This window comes from Aquarana catesbeiana, linkage group LG09 (assembly GCF_042186555.1).
Source record: "Aquarana catesbeiana isolate 2022-GZ linkage group LG09, ASM4218655v1, whole genome shotgun sequence".
NCBI classification, from domain to species: Eukaryota; Metazoa; Chordata; class Amphibia; order Anura; family Ranidae; genus Aquarana; species Aquarana catesbeiana.
In genome coordinates this window covers 222,453,198-222,471,598 of record NC_133332.1, presented here as the reverse complement: position 1 = coordinate 222,471,598, position 18,401 = coordinate 222,453,198, and the positions used below count along the sequence as shown (strand labels likewise).

At 43.9% G+C, this 18,401-nt stretch overlaps 1 protein-coding gene across 3 annotated transcripts in view; it reads left to right on the top strand.

Moving 5' to 3' along the window:
* Window positions 1-18,401, top strand: part of PLXNA3 (plexin A3) — a 233,310-nt gene that overhangs the window by 82,770 nt on the left and 132,139 nt on the right. For all 3 annotated transcript variants that reach the window (XM_073599797.1, XM_073599798.1, XM_073599800.1), the window contains exon 3: window positions 11,352-11,534. In XM_073599797.1, coding sequence (XP_073455898.1) covers window positions 11,352-11,534 — 183 coding nt within the window. The remainder of the gene's footprint in view (window positions 1-11,351; window positions 11,535-18,401) is intronic.

The following is an 18,401-nucleotide window of genomic DNA, read 5'->3' as shown; positions in this document are numbered from 1 at the left end:
GCGCTGACAATATTGACTGACAGAGCGCATTGAGAACAACACTGGATACAACCTTGGGCGGTATACATCTGCCAAAATGTTGATTTGCAGCAGAACCAAAATTTTCTTGGACCACTGGTTGGTGACCGCTACTCCAGAGGATGCTAGCTGTTCCTTGAGCATCTTTTACTCGTGTATCTAGAAACCCTTAACATCTTTTTAGCTCTCTGTATTAGGTAGAGGGGGGTTCTTTTAACTGACCACAGATGTGAGGAGCTTTCTTTCCACTGACCTTCATGGTAATTTACCATAAGCTGTAGATAAAATGAGTTATTATCGGGGTTCTCTGAGACCTAGAGTTATTTTAAGGGTTTCTCTGTGTTTACAAAGGTTGAGAAAGGCTGCGGCATGCTATGTACTGTTTTTTGTAGAGAAGAGGTAAAGGCTAGTTCACCGCCTGTCAGCGATTATGTGTGGAACCTCAATGACATGGGCGTAATGCAGAGAACGATGCTGATTAATGTGCAAGTCCAGTTAAAGTGATATTATCCTGCAAGAAGGAATCGTCTTCTGTTAGAAGAGTTTTTTTTTTTTTTTTGAAGTTTGAATAATGTAACGTTTAGAGGGCCCCTCAATATTTCAAAAATGTTCCTTGATGTGGATAAATTACCGTAACTCCCTTATAAAGTTAAGATGCAGTAATGTGAGCTGCTGTGACTTCATCTTCTCTTCTTTGGCCAATACGGGTCTAACAGTCGACAAAGATTTCTGGCAAGTATCAGCCATTCTGTTTCTCCTTTCTTCCCTTACCTAACATGGTAAAGTTCCTTCTCAATTTTTTTTTTTTTTTATTGTAAAAATATCACTGGGATTTTGGTGAAATCCACATGGCCAAACAGAGTAGATGCTGAAGATATGTGCGGGGAGATAAAAGGGGCAGTGCCAAGCTTTTTCTTTTGCAGCTTGTCCTATTCTGCCCATCTGGTTTTTTGGGTTTTTTTTTTTGTTTTATCATACATCACGGAACACAGAGTTAGGCTATTATTCCTTTACTTGGTTATACGCCATCTTTAGTTGAACGAACACTGGTAGACCAAAGGTCTTAGACAGGAAGTCTGACCCTATATAACCCCTCCCATACAGGAAGTATTTCAGTTTTTTTTACCAGTGTCTGCAAGGCTGTGGCTCAGATTTGTAAGGCTGCTACCTGGTCTTCAGTGCAGACATTCACAAGATTTTATCAGGTGGACGTTCGAGCAGCCGAGGATTTGGCTTTCAAGCGCAGTGTACTGCGGGCTGCTGTAAAGGTCTGATGACTATTGTTTGGCAGGGTGTCTTCCTCCCCTCAAGGCTATTGCTCTGGGACGTCCCAACAGGTAATGAATATTAGCCTGGCTTTGTGTCCCATGATGTATGATAAAGAAAATAGGATTTTTTTCATCATACTTACCTGTAAAATCCTTTTTTCTTTGAATACATCACGGGACACAGAGGTCCCTCCCCTCTTTTGGGGATTCAGTGCTTGCTACAAAACGGAAGTACTTCCTGTATGGGAGGAGTTATATAAGGGTGGATTTCCTGTCTAAGACCTTTGGTCTACCAGTGTCCATTCACCTGGAGATGATGGTATAACCCAGTAAGTAAGGAATAATAGCCTCCCTCTGTGTTCTGTGATGTTCTTAAAGAAAAGAATTTTACAGGTAAGTAGGGCGAAAAAAAATCCTATTTTTCCCTACTGTTGATATCATGAAAAAAATGCACTGTAATGCGCACAAAGTCATCTTTGCAGTGCCTTTTGAAGTGCTTCTACTGTAGGGCTGCAACTAATGATTATTTTCATAATCGATTTAGTTGGCTAATTGTTTAGTTTAATCATCTAAAATCCTCAACGTGTGGTGAATAATTTCGTTATTATGTAGCGTTTAAAGAAAATACAATTTATTCTTGAATATCTTTATGAAGTGGTAAATCTAAACCAGCTATATGGTTAGAGAACAAAATATTGAATCCAGTCTGAGAATAACAGATGAGATCTAGATATTATATTGTCAAAAGTATTGGAACACCTGCCTCTACACACACATGAACTTTAATGGCATTCCAGTCTCAGTTCGTAGGGTTCAATATTGAGTTGGCCCACCCTTTGCAGCTATAACAGCTTCAACTCTTCTGGGAAGGCTGTCCACAAGGCTTAGGAGTGTGTCTATCGGAATGTTTGGCCATTCTTCCAGAAGCGCATTTGTAAGGTTGGGCACTGATGGATGAGTAGGCCTGACTTGCAGTCTCCAATCTAATTCTTCCCAAAGGTGTTCTATCCGGTTGAGGTCAGAACTCTGTGCAGGCTGGCTAAATTCCCCTACCCCAAACTCGATCATCCATGTCTTTACGAACCTTGCTTTGTGCACTGGTGCGCAGTCATGTTGAAACAGGAAGGAGCCATCCACAAACTGGTCATAAAAAGTTGGGAGCATGAAATTGTCCAAAATGTCTTGGTATTCTGGCGCCCTGAAGGGGTTGTTAAGGCAGTGCAAACAAGCACTGCCAGCCCCTCTGCTAGGATAACATGTATATACCAACACTCACATTTTACACTTGCCTACTTGCATTTTGCGAGTGGAAAATGAGGGCTGGCGAGCGTTGGCTGCCTCGGAGGAGGGGGGGCAATTCTCCCAGCCAGGGGAAGAGAGGAGAGGAGGAGTCAAGCTGGCCAATCATCAGAGAGCGCGGCTTGCCCGCTGTAACAGCTTTCATTTGAATTACTGGGTTCTGGGTTCCTGGCGTCGCTCACGTCACATACAGCCTTGCCTTCTCGCCCGGTGTTGCTCACATCACACAGTTCCGCCTCCTTGCCGGCGCATTTGATAGACAGAACACCTGTCCAATGCCGCGAGGCTCCGGGTGAGGAGGCAGAACTGTGTGACGTGAGCGGCGCTGTCTGAGGAGGCGAGGCTGTTTGTGACAGTGAGCGGCCCCGGGAACCCAGCAATTCTAATGAAAGCTGTTACAGCGGGCAATCCCCGCTCTTTGCTGATCAGCCATTGACTCTTCCTCGGCACAGGTGAGGCTGTATTGACGGGCACAGGTCACGTTGTATTGACGGGCACTGGTGAGGCTGTACTGAGGGGCACTGATAAAGTTGTTAATATTTCTTTTTGTAACTTAATTTTGCATAAAAGATTAAGGCTTGGTTAACACCTAAACCGGCCGCGGATCGCACAGGAACGCTGTGCGTCCCTGTTCTCCATTTCAGGGAAGTATCGGAGCTGAATCTGTGCTTGAATTCAGCCCAGAAATGGAGCCAAAGACGTTTCTGTGCAGTGCACTCCGCAGCCACCCCGGAGTTATGTGAACCGGCACCATAGAGAGCCGGTCACATTCTCCCGCTATGCAAAGAAATTCGCATAGGTGTGAACCTATCAGGAACCATGAATCAGCCCGAGACAGAAGTATAGTTAAATCATACTTGTTTAATAGTAATAAAAAGGTAAACCGAGTAAGCGTGATCAAAACAAGCCAGGGTTCAGTAACCGGATAGTCAGCCAAGCCAATGTCAGAGAGCCAAAGATGAACGTAGTAGTACAGCAAGCAGGATCAGGAGCCAGAAGGGACATCAGCCGAGCAAGTCTTCAACAGGAACGCAGGAGAAAGTCTCTGTGATGTTGACAAAGGCGAAGGCAGAGATCAAGTGAGCTGGACGGCTTTAGATAGGCAGGACTGACGAGCAGATTCAACAACAGCTCGGTAACTGGAGAGAGATGGGAGCTGGCAATTATCCGACAGCTGAGCGGCCAGCTCAGAGAAGGAAAGGCTTAGCCCAGCCCTGACAGTACCCAGCCTTAAGTGTCATTTCATGAGATAATTTATGAGGGGGTGTTTAGGGGCAGAGCATGTTTGGGGTTGTGTGGGGCAACCGGTGGAGAGTAACTCTTAAGGCCTGGCTAGTAGCTCAGGACTTGAAATTTTGAACCCTGGTATATACTGTATACCGTTTTTTAAAATTCATCTTCTAAATACCCTATACTTTCTCCCTGATCAGTGGTCACGTGTCTGCCAGTCGCTCTCTCCCTCCGATGTATGTACTAGGGAGGAAGGGTACCAAACGCTTTTAGGAGTTCCCTTTACTGGAGCTAAGGGGCTAAGCCCAACCCATGAAAAACAACCCCACACCATAATCCCCCCTCCACCGAATGATTTGGACCAGTGCATAAAGCAAGGTCCATAAAGACATGGATGAGCGAGTCTGGGGTGGAGGAACTTCCAGCTTCTCTAGGTTCAGATGCTGATCTTCCCTGCACAGAGCCCTTAAAGTGATTGTAAATGTTGATTTTTTTTCTTTTAAACAAAAAACTTGTCATACCTGCTCTGCGTAATGGTTTTGCACAAAGCAGCCCTGATTATCCTTTTTTGGGGTCCCTCGCCAGCACTTCTGGCTCCTCCTGCCTTCAGAGTACAACAAGCCACAAAGTATAGTATAGGGCACCCTTATAGCAAGGAAAAAACTTCCTCCTTCTGTCCAGGACTACATGTCCCATGAGGCATTGCTCCCCACACATTCACATGTTCTCAGGCACTTGCTGACATGTATGAACTGTATACTGAGCTGTATGTGTACTGCACTTTGTTTTGTGCTATGTAAACAAATAATGCATTCTGTATGCAAGTCAACTAATTGGCTGACCAGCTAATCAATTATGTTGATTCGTTGTTTCAGCCCTATTCTATTTTAGAGGTAACCGCTGATCAAACCACGATCCCTCCTCCTGACTATTTTTTGAAACCGAGCTATAGCCATCTTGACCATCAATAACACGTGGTGTTTTTTCGTTTTTTAAATTGCCTTATTGACCTATCTAGAGCTTTTTCAAATTTATTGAGCTCAGATTTTCACTGTACAGTTCTATATCCTACCTAGTCCCCTGTATGGATTGGGGTTCACCTGGTGTCATAGCTTAATTCTGGAAACAGTGGGTAGCAGATGGTGTCAGGACAGTTTCACATCTGCGTAGTCTCCACCCTCCGCCGGCAGGGAACCAGTCACCAGCTCCTCTCTCTCTTGTGCTAACACTTTCGGCATAACTGCTTTGGCCTGGCAATGAGCCACAATCGAGCATGCCAATCCCACGGCTGATGTTCCTTATGCATGCCAGCCTCTGGGGCAAGAAACATTTCAAAGAAATCCGTTGTTTGCTCAGGCAAGGTGCAGGTTGTTTTTTGGAGAAAAAAAAAAAAAAAATTGTCTGCTTTTTCCTGATATAGTATTCAACGTCAACGAGAAGAATGTGCAGCATTCAGCTCTACTCTGTCCTTCACCTTCTTCATTGTGGAGGTGTGTTTTTGTCTCTTTAATTTCATTTCCTGTAACTGGTTCAATCCCTTTTTGGTTTAAGCCCTGTTAAAGGGTATGTAGAGGCAAAAAATGAAACCGCTCAGTGAAGGAGAAAGCGTCTTAGCTTTAAGCTGTGGAAGGCCTTTTAATTTCTTTTAATACAGTGCATCCGGAAAGTATTCACAGCGCTTCACTTTTTCCACATTTTGTTACAGCCTTATTCCAAAATGGATTCAATTCATTTTTTTTTCTCAGAATTCTACAAACAATACCCCATAATGACAATATGAAAGAAGTTCGAAATCTTTGCAAATTTATTAAAAATAAAAAAATCACATGTACACAGCCTACTCAAAATTTGAGCTCAGGTGCATCCCATTTCCACTGATCATCCTTGTGATGTTTCTAGAACTTGATTGGAGTCCACCTGTGGTAAATTCAGTTGCTTGGACATGATTTGGGAAGGATACAGAAAAATGTCTGCAGCATTGAAGGTCCCAATGAGCACAGTGGTCTCCATCATCCATAAATAGAAGAAGTTTGGAACCACTGAGACTCTTCCTAGAGCAGGCCGCCCAACCAAACTAAGCGATTGGGGGAGAAGGGTCTTAGTCAGGGAGGTGAGCAGGAACCCGATGGTCATTCTGACAGAGCTCCAGAGTTTTTGTGGAGAGAGAAACCTCCAGAACAACCATCTCTGCAGCACTCCACCAATAAGACCTGTATGGTAGAGTGGCCAGACGGAAGTCACTCCTCAGTAAAAAGCACATAACAGCCCGCCTGGAGTTTACCAAAAGGCACCTGAAGGACTCTCGGCCATAAGAAACAAAATTCTCTGATATGATGAAACAGATTGAACTATTTGGCCTGAATGGCAAGCAGTCATATCTGGAGGAAACCAAGTACCACTCATCACCTGGCAAATACCATCCCTACAGTGAAGCATGGTGGTGGCAGCATCATGCTGTGGGGATGTTTTTCAGCGACAGGAACTGTGAGACGAGTCAGGATTGAGGGAAAATGAATGCAGCAATGTACAAAGACATTCTTGATAAAAACCTGCCCCAGAGCACACTGAACCTTAGACTGAGGCGAAGGTTAATCTTCCAACAGGACAACGACCCTAAGCACACACAAAGGAGTGGCTGCAGGACAACTCTGTGAATGTCCTTGAGGGGCCCAGCCAGAGCACAGACTTGAACCCGACTGAACATTTCTGGAGAGATCTGAAAACGGCTGTACAGCAACGCTCCACATCCAACCTGATGGAGCTGGAAAGAAGAATGGGAGAATCTTCCCAAAAATAGGTGTGCCAAGCTTGTAACATCATACTTAAAAAGACTTGAGGCTGTAATTGGTGCCAAAGGTGCATCAACAAAGAAAATTGAGCCAAGGCTGTGAATACTTATGTACACGTGATTATTATTATTATTTTTTTTTTTTTTTTTTACTACATTTGCAAAGAGATTAAACTTCACGTTGTCATTAATGGGGTATTGTTTGTAGAATTTTGAGGAAAATAATGAATTTTAATCAATTTTGGAATGTGGAAAAAGCAAAACGCTGTGAAAACTTTCCGGAAGGCACTGTATGTTGCCTTTTCATTTTTCCACTGCGTTGTCCCCTTTCTCACATGATGGTTCGGTTGTGTTGTGTTCTGCATGACCATGCCCTCTCTCCTTCCTACCCCAGGATCACAGTGTGGTCACCCTTGTGGAAGAGGTAGGACATTTCTTCATGGGCGCTGGTATTGCCCCTCCTCCAGGTAGGATGACTTTATCAGTGGAAGTAAAGTGATTTTTGTCTCTTCCCATGCCCAGTGGATTAGGAATTGTGCTCATGTGACCTCTACAAAAAAAAAAACTCCCAAGATGGTATTTTTTTATATATATATATATATATATATATATATATATATTCTATTTTTATATTGGGAGAGGTGACTGGTAATTGGTGTTCCAATTTCCACCTAGAACCCTGGTTTTAGACCGCTGTTTCTGTTTAATTGCAGTGAATTAAGTGGTCAGCTGGCACAACCCCTGCTCGGCTCAACTAAGCAGAGAACAGAGTCCGTATGTGTTAAAGTGGAAGAACCCCCCCCCAAAAAAAAAAAAACAACCTGCAAGACAATAGCATAATGTGCTAGTATGTATAACATACTAGCACACTATGAAATGCCTTAGAACGAAGCCCCTGCAGCGGCGCCAGGGCTGACATATTCCCCCGGCGCTTCTTCCAGGGTTCGCGGTCTACGGCGCTGTGAGTCACTGACGTCACTCGTACACATGCTCGCTGAAGCCCTCCATTCTGGCAAGGAGCTCTGAAGTTTCGGCATGAGACGCTGGACCTTCAGAGCGTATGCGCCGCTGATGTCAACAGCTGCATGCAGGGTTTAGGAGATGTTCATTTTACCTACAGGTAAGCCCTATTATAGGCTTACCTGTAGGTAAAAATCACCAAGCGGGGTATACAACCCACTTTAAGGAACCAATATGGATGCCCCCTTGTACATCTATACTTACAGACTATACTTGAAAACAAGAGCTTGATTGTGTTAACCCAGATTTGAATGCATTAACTAGGGATACACCAATATATCGGCCACTGAAAATTAATTCATATGAATTTTAAATTCATGATATTAATTAAAAAGTCAAATATAATACAATTCTAATCAAGTTCTAAACAAGTCTAATCAAGTCCAATCAGTATAAGCAAACACAGCTGGACTCAAATGAAGGTGTAGAACCATCTCAAGGATGATTAGAAGAAATGGACAGCACCTGAGTTAAATATATGAGTGTCACAGCAAAGAGTCTGAATACTTAGGACCATGTGATATTTCAGTTTTTCTTTCTTAATAAATCTGCAAAAATGTCAACAATTCTGTGTTTTTCTGTCAATATGGGGTGCTGTGTGTACATTAATGAGGAAAAAATGAACTTAAATGATTTCAGCAAATGACTGCAATATAACAAAGAGTGAAAAATTTAAGGGGGTCTGAATACTTTCCATCCCCACTGTATGTACGTATGTGCAGTATGGGTGTGAATATGGAATGTGTGCGGTATATATGTGTGAATATGGTACACTCGTGCGGAGGTAGGCTGGGTAGTGCTTGCTCCTATAGGGCAAGGAATAAAGGGAAAGTTCCTGTGCTTTGTGTAAAGCATTGCAGAAAATGTCAATACTAGATAAATTGGTAAATTTAAAAAAATCTATTCTCTGCGGGTTGTTTGTGAATGAAGCTCAAACACTCTTGTGTCTAATCTTATCTACTTTTGCAGCCTTTGTTCTAATAAGTGCAATGATGCCTGAAATGTGAGAACATGCATAAAGGCGTGTAAACTGCTTCCAATGGTGCTGCTAGGAGGTAGTAATTGATTGTTTAACAGATGCAACAAATGGTTCTGTATATAGTAAGGCACACAAACATGTAATTGAATTGTGGGATCAGTGATGGCACAGTTCTCCAATCATGTGTGATTGGTAGCTACAAGATGCCACTGCATGCTTTTTATGTAGCGTAATCCATATGGGAGCCATTGGTTCCATCTGTTTGGCAATCATTATTACTCCTATAGATTTAAGTCTTACAGCTGATCTTCTGAGAAGTTCCAGTTACTTCCAGCAAGTAGCAAGAAATAAAATCACTTGGCCCCTTTCACACGTGCGGACAGTATGTCCGTATTTCATCCATCCGTTTTCGGATGAAATACGGACATACATGCATCTCTATGGGATAGCGGGTGTCAGCGGATGAACATCCGCTGACACCCGATATCATCTGTCCCCGCTATCGTCCGATTCTGCAAATGGAGGAAAATCCTATTTTTCTATCCGTCTACAGAGCGGATTGGATGAACACGGACAAGACTGTCTGTGTTCATCCGATCCCCCATAGGGGAGAGCGGAGATCTGACTGGGCGGTCCGTGCACAGAGTGCCTGTCATCCGCCGGCTCAGCGGGGATCAACGGAGCGATCCCCGCTGAGCAAGCGGATGTTCACGGGGCAGATCATCACGGATCCGTCCCGTGTGCAAGGGGCCTAACTTGGCTTGTGTGAGACACAAACGGGACCCAATGTGGCTTGCTGTACACTGTAGTGAAAATGGCAGCTTCTTTGCCAAATACCAAGTAAAGCCCTCCAGGTACAGTATCTCACAAAAGTGAGTACACCCCTCCCATTTTTGTAAATATTTTATTATATCTTTTCATGTGACAACACTGAAGAAATGACACTTTGCTACAATGTAAACTAGTGAGTGTACGGCTTGTATAACAGTGTAAATTTGATGTCCCCTCAAAATAACTCAACACACAGCCATTGATGTGTAAACTGCTGGCAACAAAAGTGAGTACACTCCTAAGTGAAAATGTCCAAATTGGGCCCAATTAGCCATTTTCCCTCCCCGGTGTCATGTGACTCGTTAGTGTTACAAGGTCTCAGGTGTGAATGGGGAGCAGGTGTGTTAAATTTGGTGTTATTGCTCTCACTCTTCCATACTGGTCACTGGAAGTTCAACATGGCAGCACCTCATGGTAAAGAACTCTGAGGATCTGAAAAAAAAAAGAATTGTTGCTCTACATAAAGATGGCCTAGGCTATAAGAAGATTGCCAAGACCCTGAAACTGAGCTGCAGCATGGTGGCCAAGACCATACAGCGGTTTAACAGGGCAGGTTCCACTCAGAACAGGCCTCACCATGGTTGACCAAAAAAGTTGAGTGCGCGTTCCCAGCATCATATTCAGAGGTTGTCTTTGGGAAATAGACGTATGAGTGCTGCCAGCATTGCTGCAGAGGTTGAAGGGGTGGGGGGTCAGCCTGTCAGTGCTCAGACCATATGCCGCACACTGCATCAAATTGGTCTGCATGGCTGTCATCCTAGAAGGAAGTCTCTTCTAAAGATGATACACAAGAAAGCCCGCAAACAGTTTGCTGAAGACAAGCAGACTAAGGACATGGATTACTGGAACCATGTCCTGTGGTCTGATGAGACCAAGAGAAACTTATTTGGTTCAGCTGGTGTCAAGCGTGTGTGGCAGCAACCAGGTGAGGAGTACAAAGACAAGTGTCTCTTGCCTACAGTCAAGCATGGTGGTGGGAGTGTCATGGTCTGGGGCTGCATGCGTGCGGCCGGCACTGGAGAGCTACAGTTCATTGAGGGAACCATGAATGCCAACATGTACTGTGACATACTGAAGCAGAGCATGATCCCCTCCCTTCGGAGACTGGGTCGCAGGGCAGTATTCCAACATAACGACCCCAAACACACCTCCAAGACGACCACTGCCTTGCTAAAGAAGTTGAGGGTAAAGGTGATGGACTGGCCAAGCATGTCTCCAGACCTAAACCTTATTGAGCATCTGTGGGACATCCTCAAATGGAAGGTGGAGGAGCGCAAGTTCTCTAACATCCACCAGCTCCGTGATGTCATCATGGAGGAGTGGAAGAGGACTCCAGTGGCATCCTGTGAAGCTCTGGTGAACTCCATGCCCAAGAGGGTTAAGGCAGTGCTGGAAAATAATGGTGGCCACACAAAATATTGAAACTTTGGGCCCAATTTGGACATTTTCACTTAGGGGTGTACTCACTTTTGTTGCCAGCAGTTTAGACATTAATGGCTGTGTGTTGAGTTATTTTGAGGGGACAGCAAATTTACACTGTTATACAAGCTGTACACTCACTACTTTACATTGTAACAAAGTGTCATTTCTTCAGTGTTGTCACATGAAAAGATATAATAAAATATTTACAAAAATGTGAGGGGTGTACTCACTTTTGTGAGATACTGTATGTGTGGGTCACCATGGCTCAGCATAGATCACAGGTTAAGTCCAGCAAAGGAAAAAGCATGTAGGCATTTCACGGTAAACACTCTGCACAAAATTCCCCAGCACTCAAGTCTGCTAGCTTGCAGAATCCTGTAGAATCCATTTTAATAAAACCACGGTCTGTTGCATTAGGATTAACACACAAACCTTGGCGATGATATGCTGCTGTCTAGGGTGCCGAGTATAATGTTGTCACTTTTTTCTCTTTCAGCCTATCCATATTCATGAAGCATTCTGTGGCCTGGCTCTAAATCAGCCCATTGGTGGCCTGAAGGTGATCGAAGGTCTTCCGTTGTTTGAAGAGAAAACCGATGGCATGGCTAGCGTGGCAGCATACAGCTACGATGGGCATTCTGTGGTCTTTGTGGGCACTCGGGCTGGAACACTGAAGAAGGTGAGCTCTCCAATATTTAATTTTTCCTTTTTAAATGGACTGAATAATTTTTAAGAGCAGCTAGCTAAACTGAACAAAGTAACTAATGAATACTTTTTAAAGCTTTGATTTTATGCACGCTTTTTTATTTAAAATGTTTGTAAAGGAAATTTAAAAAAATAACAAACATGGCATTTTTAACTGCTCTGTGCAGTAATTTTGCACAGAGCAACCCCGATCCTCCTCCTCTGGGGTCCCCTGTCAGCACCCCTAGCTCCGACCCTTTGCCAATGCCTCCATAGCAAGCCACTTGCTGTGGGGGCATTCTTGTGTGCTCATTCCCGAACCCTGCTCTGTGTTCATAAGACACAGCTCAGCTCAGTCCCACCCCCCTGCTCTCTTCTCATTGGCTGTGATTGACAGCAGCAGGAACCAATGGCTCCTGCTGCTGCTGCATCTCAGCCAATGAGGGAGAGACCCAGGAAAGACGCTGCTCTAGTGCACAAAGCTAGATCGAGATTGGGCTCAGGTAAGTATTGGGGGGCTGAGAGAGGCTGCTGCACACTCCATTTTCTTTTACCTTTATGCATAGAATGCTTGAAGGTAAAACACCTTCATCCTTTAGAACCATTTTAATTTAACGGCTTATGCACACTGAACGTCAAAAACACCACTTATACAGGTTTTTTACATTTTTTGTCTGCCTCTAAACGGCCTTCTATGTTAGCCTAACATATAGGTGTTTACAGGTGTTTAGAAGCCCAAAAAAACCCTGTCACGTGCAAGTTCAGGAAAGGAGCATTTTGGCAGAAAGAATGCTGAACGCGCCTAAATGCTAGATGTGTTTAGCAAATGGACAGAATACATTAATATTCTGGCCAATGGAATAAATGGACTCCCAAATGCTTGACATGCCTAAACGTGTCAAGCCATCACATGTTCAGCTCCATGGCAAATGCAGGTAAAACCAAAGCTAACATGGCAGCTTTCTTGGCTGTAAAGGATAGGGGGGGTTTAGTTCCACTTCCTGCATTGTATAGTGAGACTAGAACAACATGATGTCCCAACTTCAGGTGCATATGCAGGGGACAGCAGATGGCCTTAGATGGAGTTTGGCTTTAAAGCGGGGGTCCACCTATCTATCGTTTTTTTTTTTTTTTTTTTTTGGAGTTCATTCACAAACTTTTCTTCTCATGATTATCTACTCACATGTTCTGTGTAATAAGTCCGCCTGTGTCCGATTTCATTGTAAAGAATAACTTATAAAATTCACTGAAGGCGGTTTCCATCTTCATTGTGGGCATTTGAAGCCCACAAGCATGTATTTCCTGGATGTGGTGAATGCTGTGCTCCCAGCATTCACCGAGATGTTGTGATGACGCTGTTGCACAATGCATGCTGGGAGGCCTGAGACTAGCTCCCAGGGGACTGTGGGAGGTCTGGGAGAGGCTAGAAACACGCCTACTCCCATGGGAGGAAAACCAGGAAGTGCAAAGAAGATTAGAATAAAAAAGGTAATTACGACGATTTAAATTTTTTTACACAGCATGTCAGCATCTAGGCAAGTAAGAGAATGCATAGAGATAATGTTCAAAATTTGGGTGGAACCCCGCTTTAAGTGAATCTCTCACACAGTCTATAAATTGATGTTGGATAGAATGCACTCATGTAGTGGACCAGGGATCAGGCAGGAGGTAGGGCAGTAGCACACAGCCCAGAGTTGCATGTGATATAGTGTTTCTAGCTCTGTGTTCTAGCAAGTTTTTCAGGTGGACCCGATTGGACCCTCTATGGAGCGATGGGTGTCAATGGACATGTGTCCATTGACACCCACCGACATCCGATCCTATCTGCTAAAAACAGACAAATGGGGATCCGTTCCCCATCTGTCTGGTGGATTGGATGGCAGTCAGGTGTAAATGGACAGGTGGTTGGTTTACATCCGAACACCCATAGAGGACAGCAGGCTGTGTGTGCTCTGCATGAGCGGAGCGGAGATGGTCCAGCCATCTACCTGCTCAGCAGGGATCAGCGGACAGATTCCCCGCTGAGCAGGTGGACTCAAACAGCCTCCCCCGCGTGGAAGAGGCCTAATGCCGTGTACACACAAGTGGATTTTTCAGCATCAAAGATCCGACGGACTTTCGACGGAGTTACGACGGACTTTCGAATGACCGGACTTGCCCACACATGAGCGGACTAAAGTCCGTTGGTTTGAACGTGATGACGTACGAAGGGACTAGAATAAGGAAGTTCATAGCCAGTAGCCAATAGCTGCCCTAGTTTCCTTTTTTTGTCCGTCAGACTACCATACAGACGAATGGATTTTTTGACTGGACTTGGGTCTGTCTGAAAGATTTGAAACATGTTCCAAATCTAAAGTCCGTCTGATTTTCGACAGAAAAAGTCCGCTGAAGGTCCGATGAAACCCACACACGGTCGGATTGTCCGTCGGATTCGTTCCGTCAGACCAGTCCGGTCAAAAAGTCTGGTCGTGTGTACACGGCTTTAAACAGCAAATTAACAAATCGCACCTGTGTATACCCAAATGGCTTTATTAAATAAATAATCCATTAAGTCAGGCACATATAAACATATGGGTACAGTGGGCAAACCCACATATCCTAAGATCTAAATTCTCAACAGCCTATCATTCAGACAGAGAGCTGGCGGATGTACATCATTTCACTGGGATAAGATGAAGAGAACTCCAAGTTGTAATGCGCTCAGCCACATTAAATAAGGTTAGGGATAGCGTCACTCCCAAATCTTAATGAAGGAACAGATACTCTGAAATGTATTGCTGGTAAAGTGCATTCACAAATAACTGTTTGCCTGCAGATTGGTTGTGGCCTTGTATACAGCCTGAGATCCAAGGTTCTTCTAGGGCATAAAGGGAACTGATCCAAAGACCAGAATGTGCCTGCAATGTTGGCTGGTACATATTGATGGGCATGAAAAGCTCACTGTAAAAGGGCAGATACACTCACCGGCCACTTTATTAGGTACACCTTGCTAGTACTGAGTTGGACCCCCTTTTGCCTTCAGAACTGCCTTAATTCTTCGTGGCATAGATTCCTGAGAGGTTTTGGTCCATATTGACATAACATCACGCAGTTGCTGCAGATTTGTCGGCTGCACATCCATGATGCAAACCTCCAGTTCCACCACATCCCAAAGGTGCTCTATTGGATTGAGATCTGGTGAGTGTGGAGGCCATTGGAGTACAGTGACCTCATTGTCATGTTCAAGAAACCAGTGGTGAGATGATTGGAGCTTTGTGACATGGTGCATTATCCTGCTGGAAGGAGCCATCAAATACTCAGGTAGGCCGTGGCGTTTAAACGATGCTCAATTGGTACTAAGTGGCCCAAAGTGTGCCAAGAAAATATCCCCCCACACCATTACACCACCACCACCAGCCTGAACTGTTGATACAAGGCAGGATGGATCCATGATTTCATGTTGTTTACACCAAATTCTGACCCTACCATCTGAATTTCACAGCTGAAATCGACTCATTAGACCAGGCAACATTTTTCCAATCTACTATTGTCCAATTTTGATGAGCCTGTGCAAATTGTAGCCTCAGTTTTCTGTTCTTAGCTCACAGGTGTGGCACCCAGTGTGGTCTTCTGCTGCTGTAGCCCATCTGCTTCAAGGATCGATATGTTGTGCATTCAGAGATGGTATTCTGCATACCTTAGTTGTAACGAGTGGGTATTTGAGTTACTGTTGGGCTTTTTATGACCTCAAACCAGTCTGCCCAGTCTCCACTGACTTCAAAGTCCGACGGATTCGACCGTGATGACGTACGACTGGACTAGAATAAGGAAGTTCATAGCCAGTAGCCAATAGCTGGACTAGCGTACAGACGAACTGATTTTTTGACTGGACTCGAGTCCGTCGGAAAGATTTGAAACATGTTCTAAATCTAAAGTTCGTCACATTTTCGACAGAAAAGGTCCGCTGAAGCCCACACACCGTTGAATTTTCTGACGGGTTTGTTCCGTCAGACAAGTTTGGTCGAAAAGTCCGGCCGTGTGTACACGCCATAAGGGAAAAATCACCTTAGTGGGGTCACAGCCTCCGATAAAAACCTGTAGAAAATGTTTAATGTTTCCCCACTCTGTATATAGAGTAAAAATGAGTTGGTGCTAGGTTTAGAGGTGTGCAAAAATGTTCTCTTGATTAGCGCTGCTGGCTATAGCTGACAGTGCTGATCAATGTATTCTGGCGGTGAGGAAGTCTCCGTCCATCAGAATACAATAGTGCTGCAGTAGGGAATCAAGTGTGTGTGTGTTTTTTTCCTTTTTTTTTTTTTTTTTTTTTTTTTCTCATTCGACCCACTGGTTGAATGAAAAAGTGTCATGTATGGCAGCCCAAGTCTTTATTGCATCGCAAGGTTTTTTTTTAAGACGGGGGGGGGACAGTCCTCCAGTCCTGATTTCTTGCGCAGAATATGGTTGTGGGCAAGAGGAGCGCAGCTGGTATGGTGGCGGAGAAAGGAGACATAACAGGTTTTGGCTCAGCATTAATGACAGCTTTTATAGATCGCCCTTCACCTCTGCCGGGGGAAAAGGACGGAGAATACATCATGCAGCGCCATAAATCCTGCCTGCCACACAGATAATTATCAGAGAGCGCACTGTGCCCAGTCCCGCTTGCTGCTTATTGTTCTCATAATCAGCCAACCTCACAGCAATTAAGTTATGAGCATCTTAGGTGGAATACTGTTTACACAGCCGTAACCATTATTGCTTTATTCGAATGCACTAATAGCTCGAGTTCAGTGATTCACACCTGACACCTTCATAAATCTGAGCAGTTTGCTATTCATTCAAATCTTAAAAGGTACATCCATGTTTTTAGGATTGGGGGTGGGGGGGGGGTTTACATTTATGAAATGAACCCTAAGAATCAATTTTCCAAATCTAAGCTATGGTCCATTTTTAATTGCTGTCCAATAAAACTCACTGTAGAAGGGTGTATAGGGGTGTTGACCCCCCCATCTTCAATTTTTGGGGTGTTCCAATCTGCCCAGATGTGACCCAGCTGGGCTGTCTGAAAACACAACCTGTAGCCTTAGTGGAGTCTATATGTACTCTAGAGTAGGCTTGTAAAACTCAAACATATCCGCGTGCCAAACGAGTTAGAAGTCAGCAAGGGCCCCCATTACTTAAGCCCCATACACACGATCCGAATATCGGACGAATGATCGTCCGTTTTTGTTTGCATGCTAATCTCACATCGAATCTGATGAGTTTACTAAAGTCCCGAAAATTCCCGTACGACAGAATAAAAATTCGGAAGCGATGTCATGTGTTGCAATGCATTTGTATTGCATTTTCGAACGATAGCTGTACCGATTAAACGAAAATCGTACGATCTGGCATCGTACGGAAAAAATTTCCGTGCATGTCCGATAGAATAATATCGGATGAACTGTCCTGATCGGCTCTCGAAAGCTCTGTACTAACGATCCGATTATCGTACGATCGTTTCGAATGCGGCATTTTACGTACGACTTTCGGATCGTGTGTACGGGGCATTAGACTGCTAAGTGCATTTACTAAATTGAAAATGTAATAGAGCACTTTAGGGACCCAACATACCAATAATATAATGTATTTAGTTTTTTAACAATACATATTTACTATCTTACGTCATAGATTGTTGCAACTTGCAAATACCCTGGCCAAATATAATGGTGAAGGAAATCATTTTTGAAGTGTTTGGGGTCAAAGATAACCTGTTAAAATAGACTTGTTGCCTGTGAACCAGCATTACCAGCAAACATAGCTTGAGTCCTTACCTAAAAAAAAAAAAAAGGTGTGGTCATACTCCAGCCAACCTTCTCTCATTACGCCCACTTTCTGGTTGGCCAGTGAAGTTGCTCTTTACATTTGGCAGCCAATTTTAGGTCGCCTGGGGAGGGGTCAGCTACAATTCTATTCCAGCTTTGCTCACAATTTGCCTATTACAGCACTCTGAGTTTGAGGAGTATCAGGGTGTTCTAGAGGTAATCTAGAAGATCTTTGGGGCATTTGACCAGATGGGATGGACCCACAGTTTTTTCTTGTTTTGGGTTAGTGATGCCCCTTGCAGAGGGGAGATTTACTAAAACTGATGCACACCGAAGCTGGTGCAAATGTGCATAGTAACCAATCAGCTTCTAACTTCTGTTTTGTTCAATTAAGCTTTGGCAATAAAACCTGGAAGCTGATTGATTTCTATGCAGAGCTGCCTCAGATTTCACACTGATGTTCACACTGATCTGAAACAGAAGTCTCACGAATTCCAATCTGACTTTGACTTGCGACTTTGTCTGACTTCCATGCGACTTTAATAAAAGCTATCTGACTTTGGCATGATTGCGACTTTTCCTTTGACCAATCAAAACAATTCCTTTGTCCCGGTATGGATGAAACCTCATGGCAAAATTTATAAAAAAAAATAAAAATAAAACTATGTTGGGTGCCCCAGATTTATACCAGGCCCCTTGAGTCTGGAAAGGATCTTGAGGGGGAACCCTACGCCAAAATGAAGGAAAAAAAAAACGTGGGGTTCCCCCCCATACCCAACCCCTTGGTCTGGATTTTGAGCCCGCCCAATCCATACCAGACCCTTATCTGAGCACGCAGCCTGTCAGGCCAGGAAGGGGGGGGGGAGACGAGCGAGCCATGCAAGCTGTGTATGGTAGCCAATCAGCTTCTGAATCCAGCTTGTTCAGTTAGAGCAATTGTAAAGGTGTGTGTGCAATAAAATATATATATATATATATATATATATATATATATATATATATATATAAATTAATTTTTTTAATAACTAATTTTTACATGACAAATTGCGGTTTCCCCGCATCCAATTCACATGGTAGGAGAT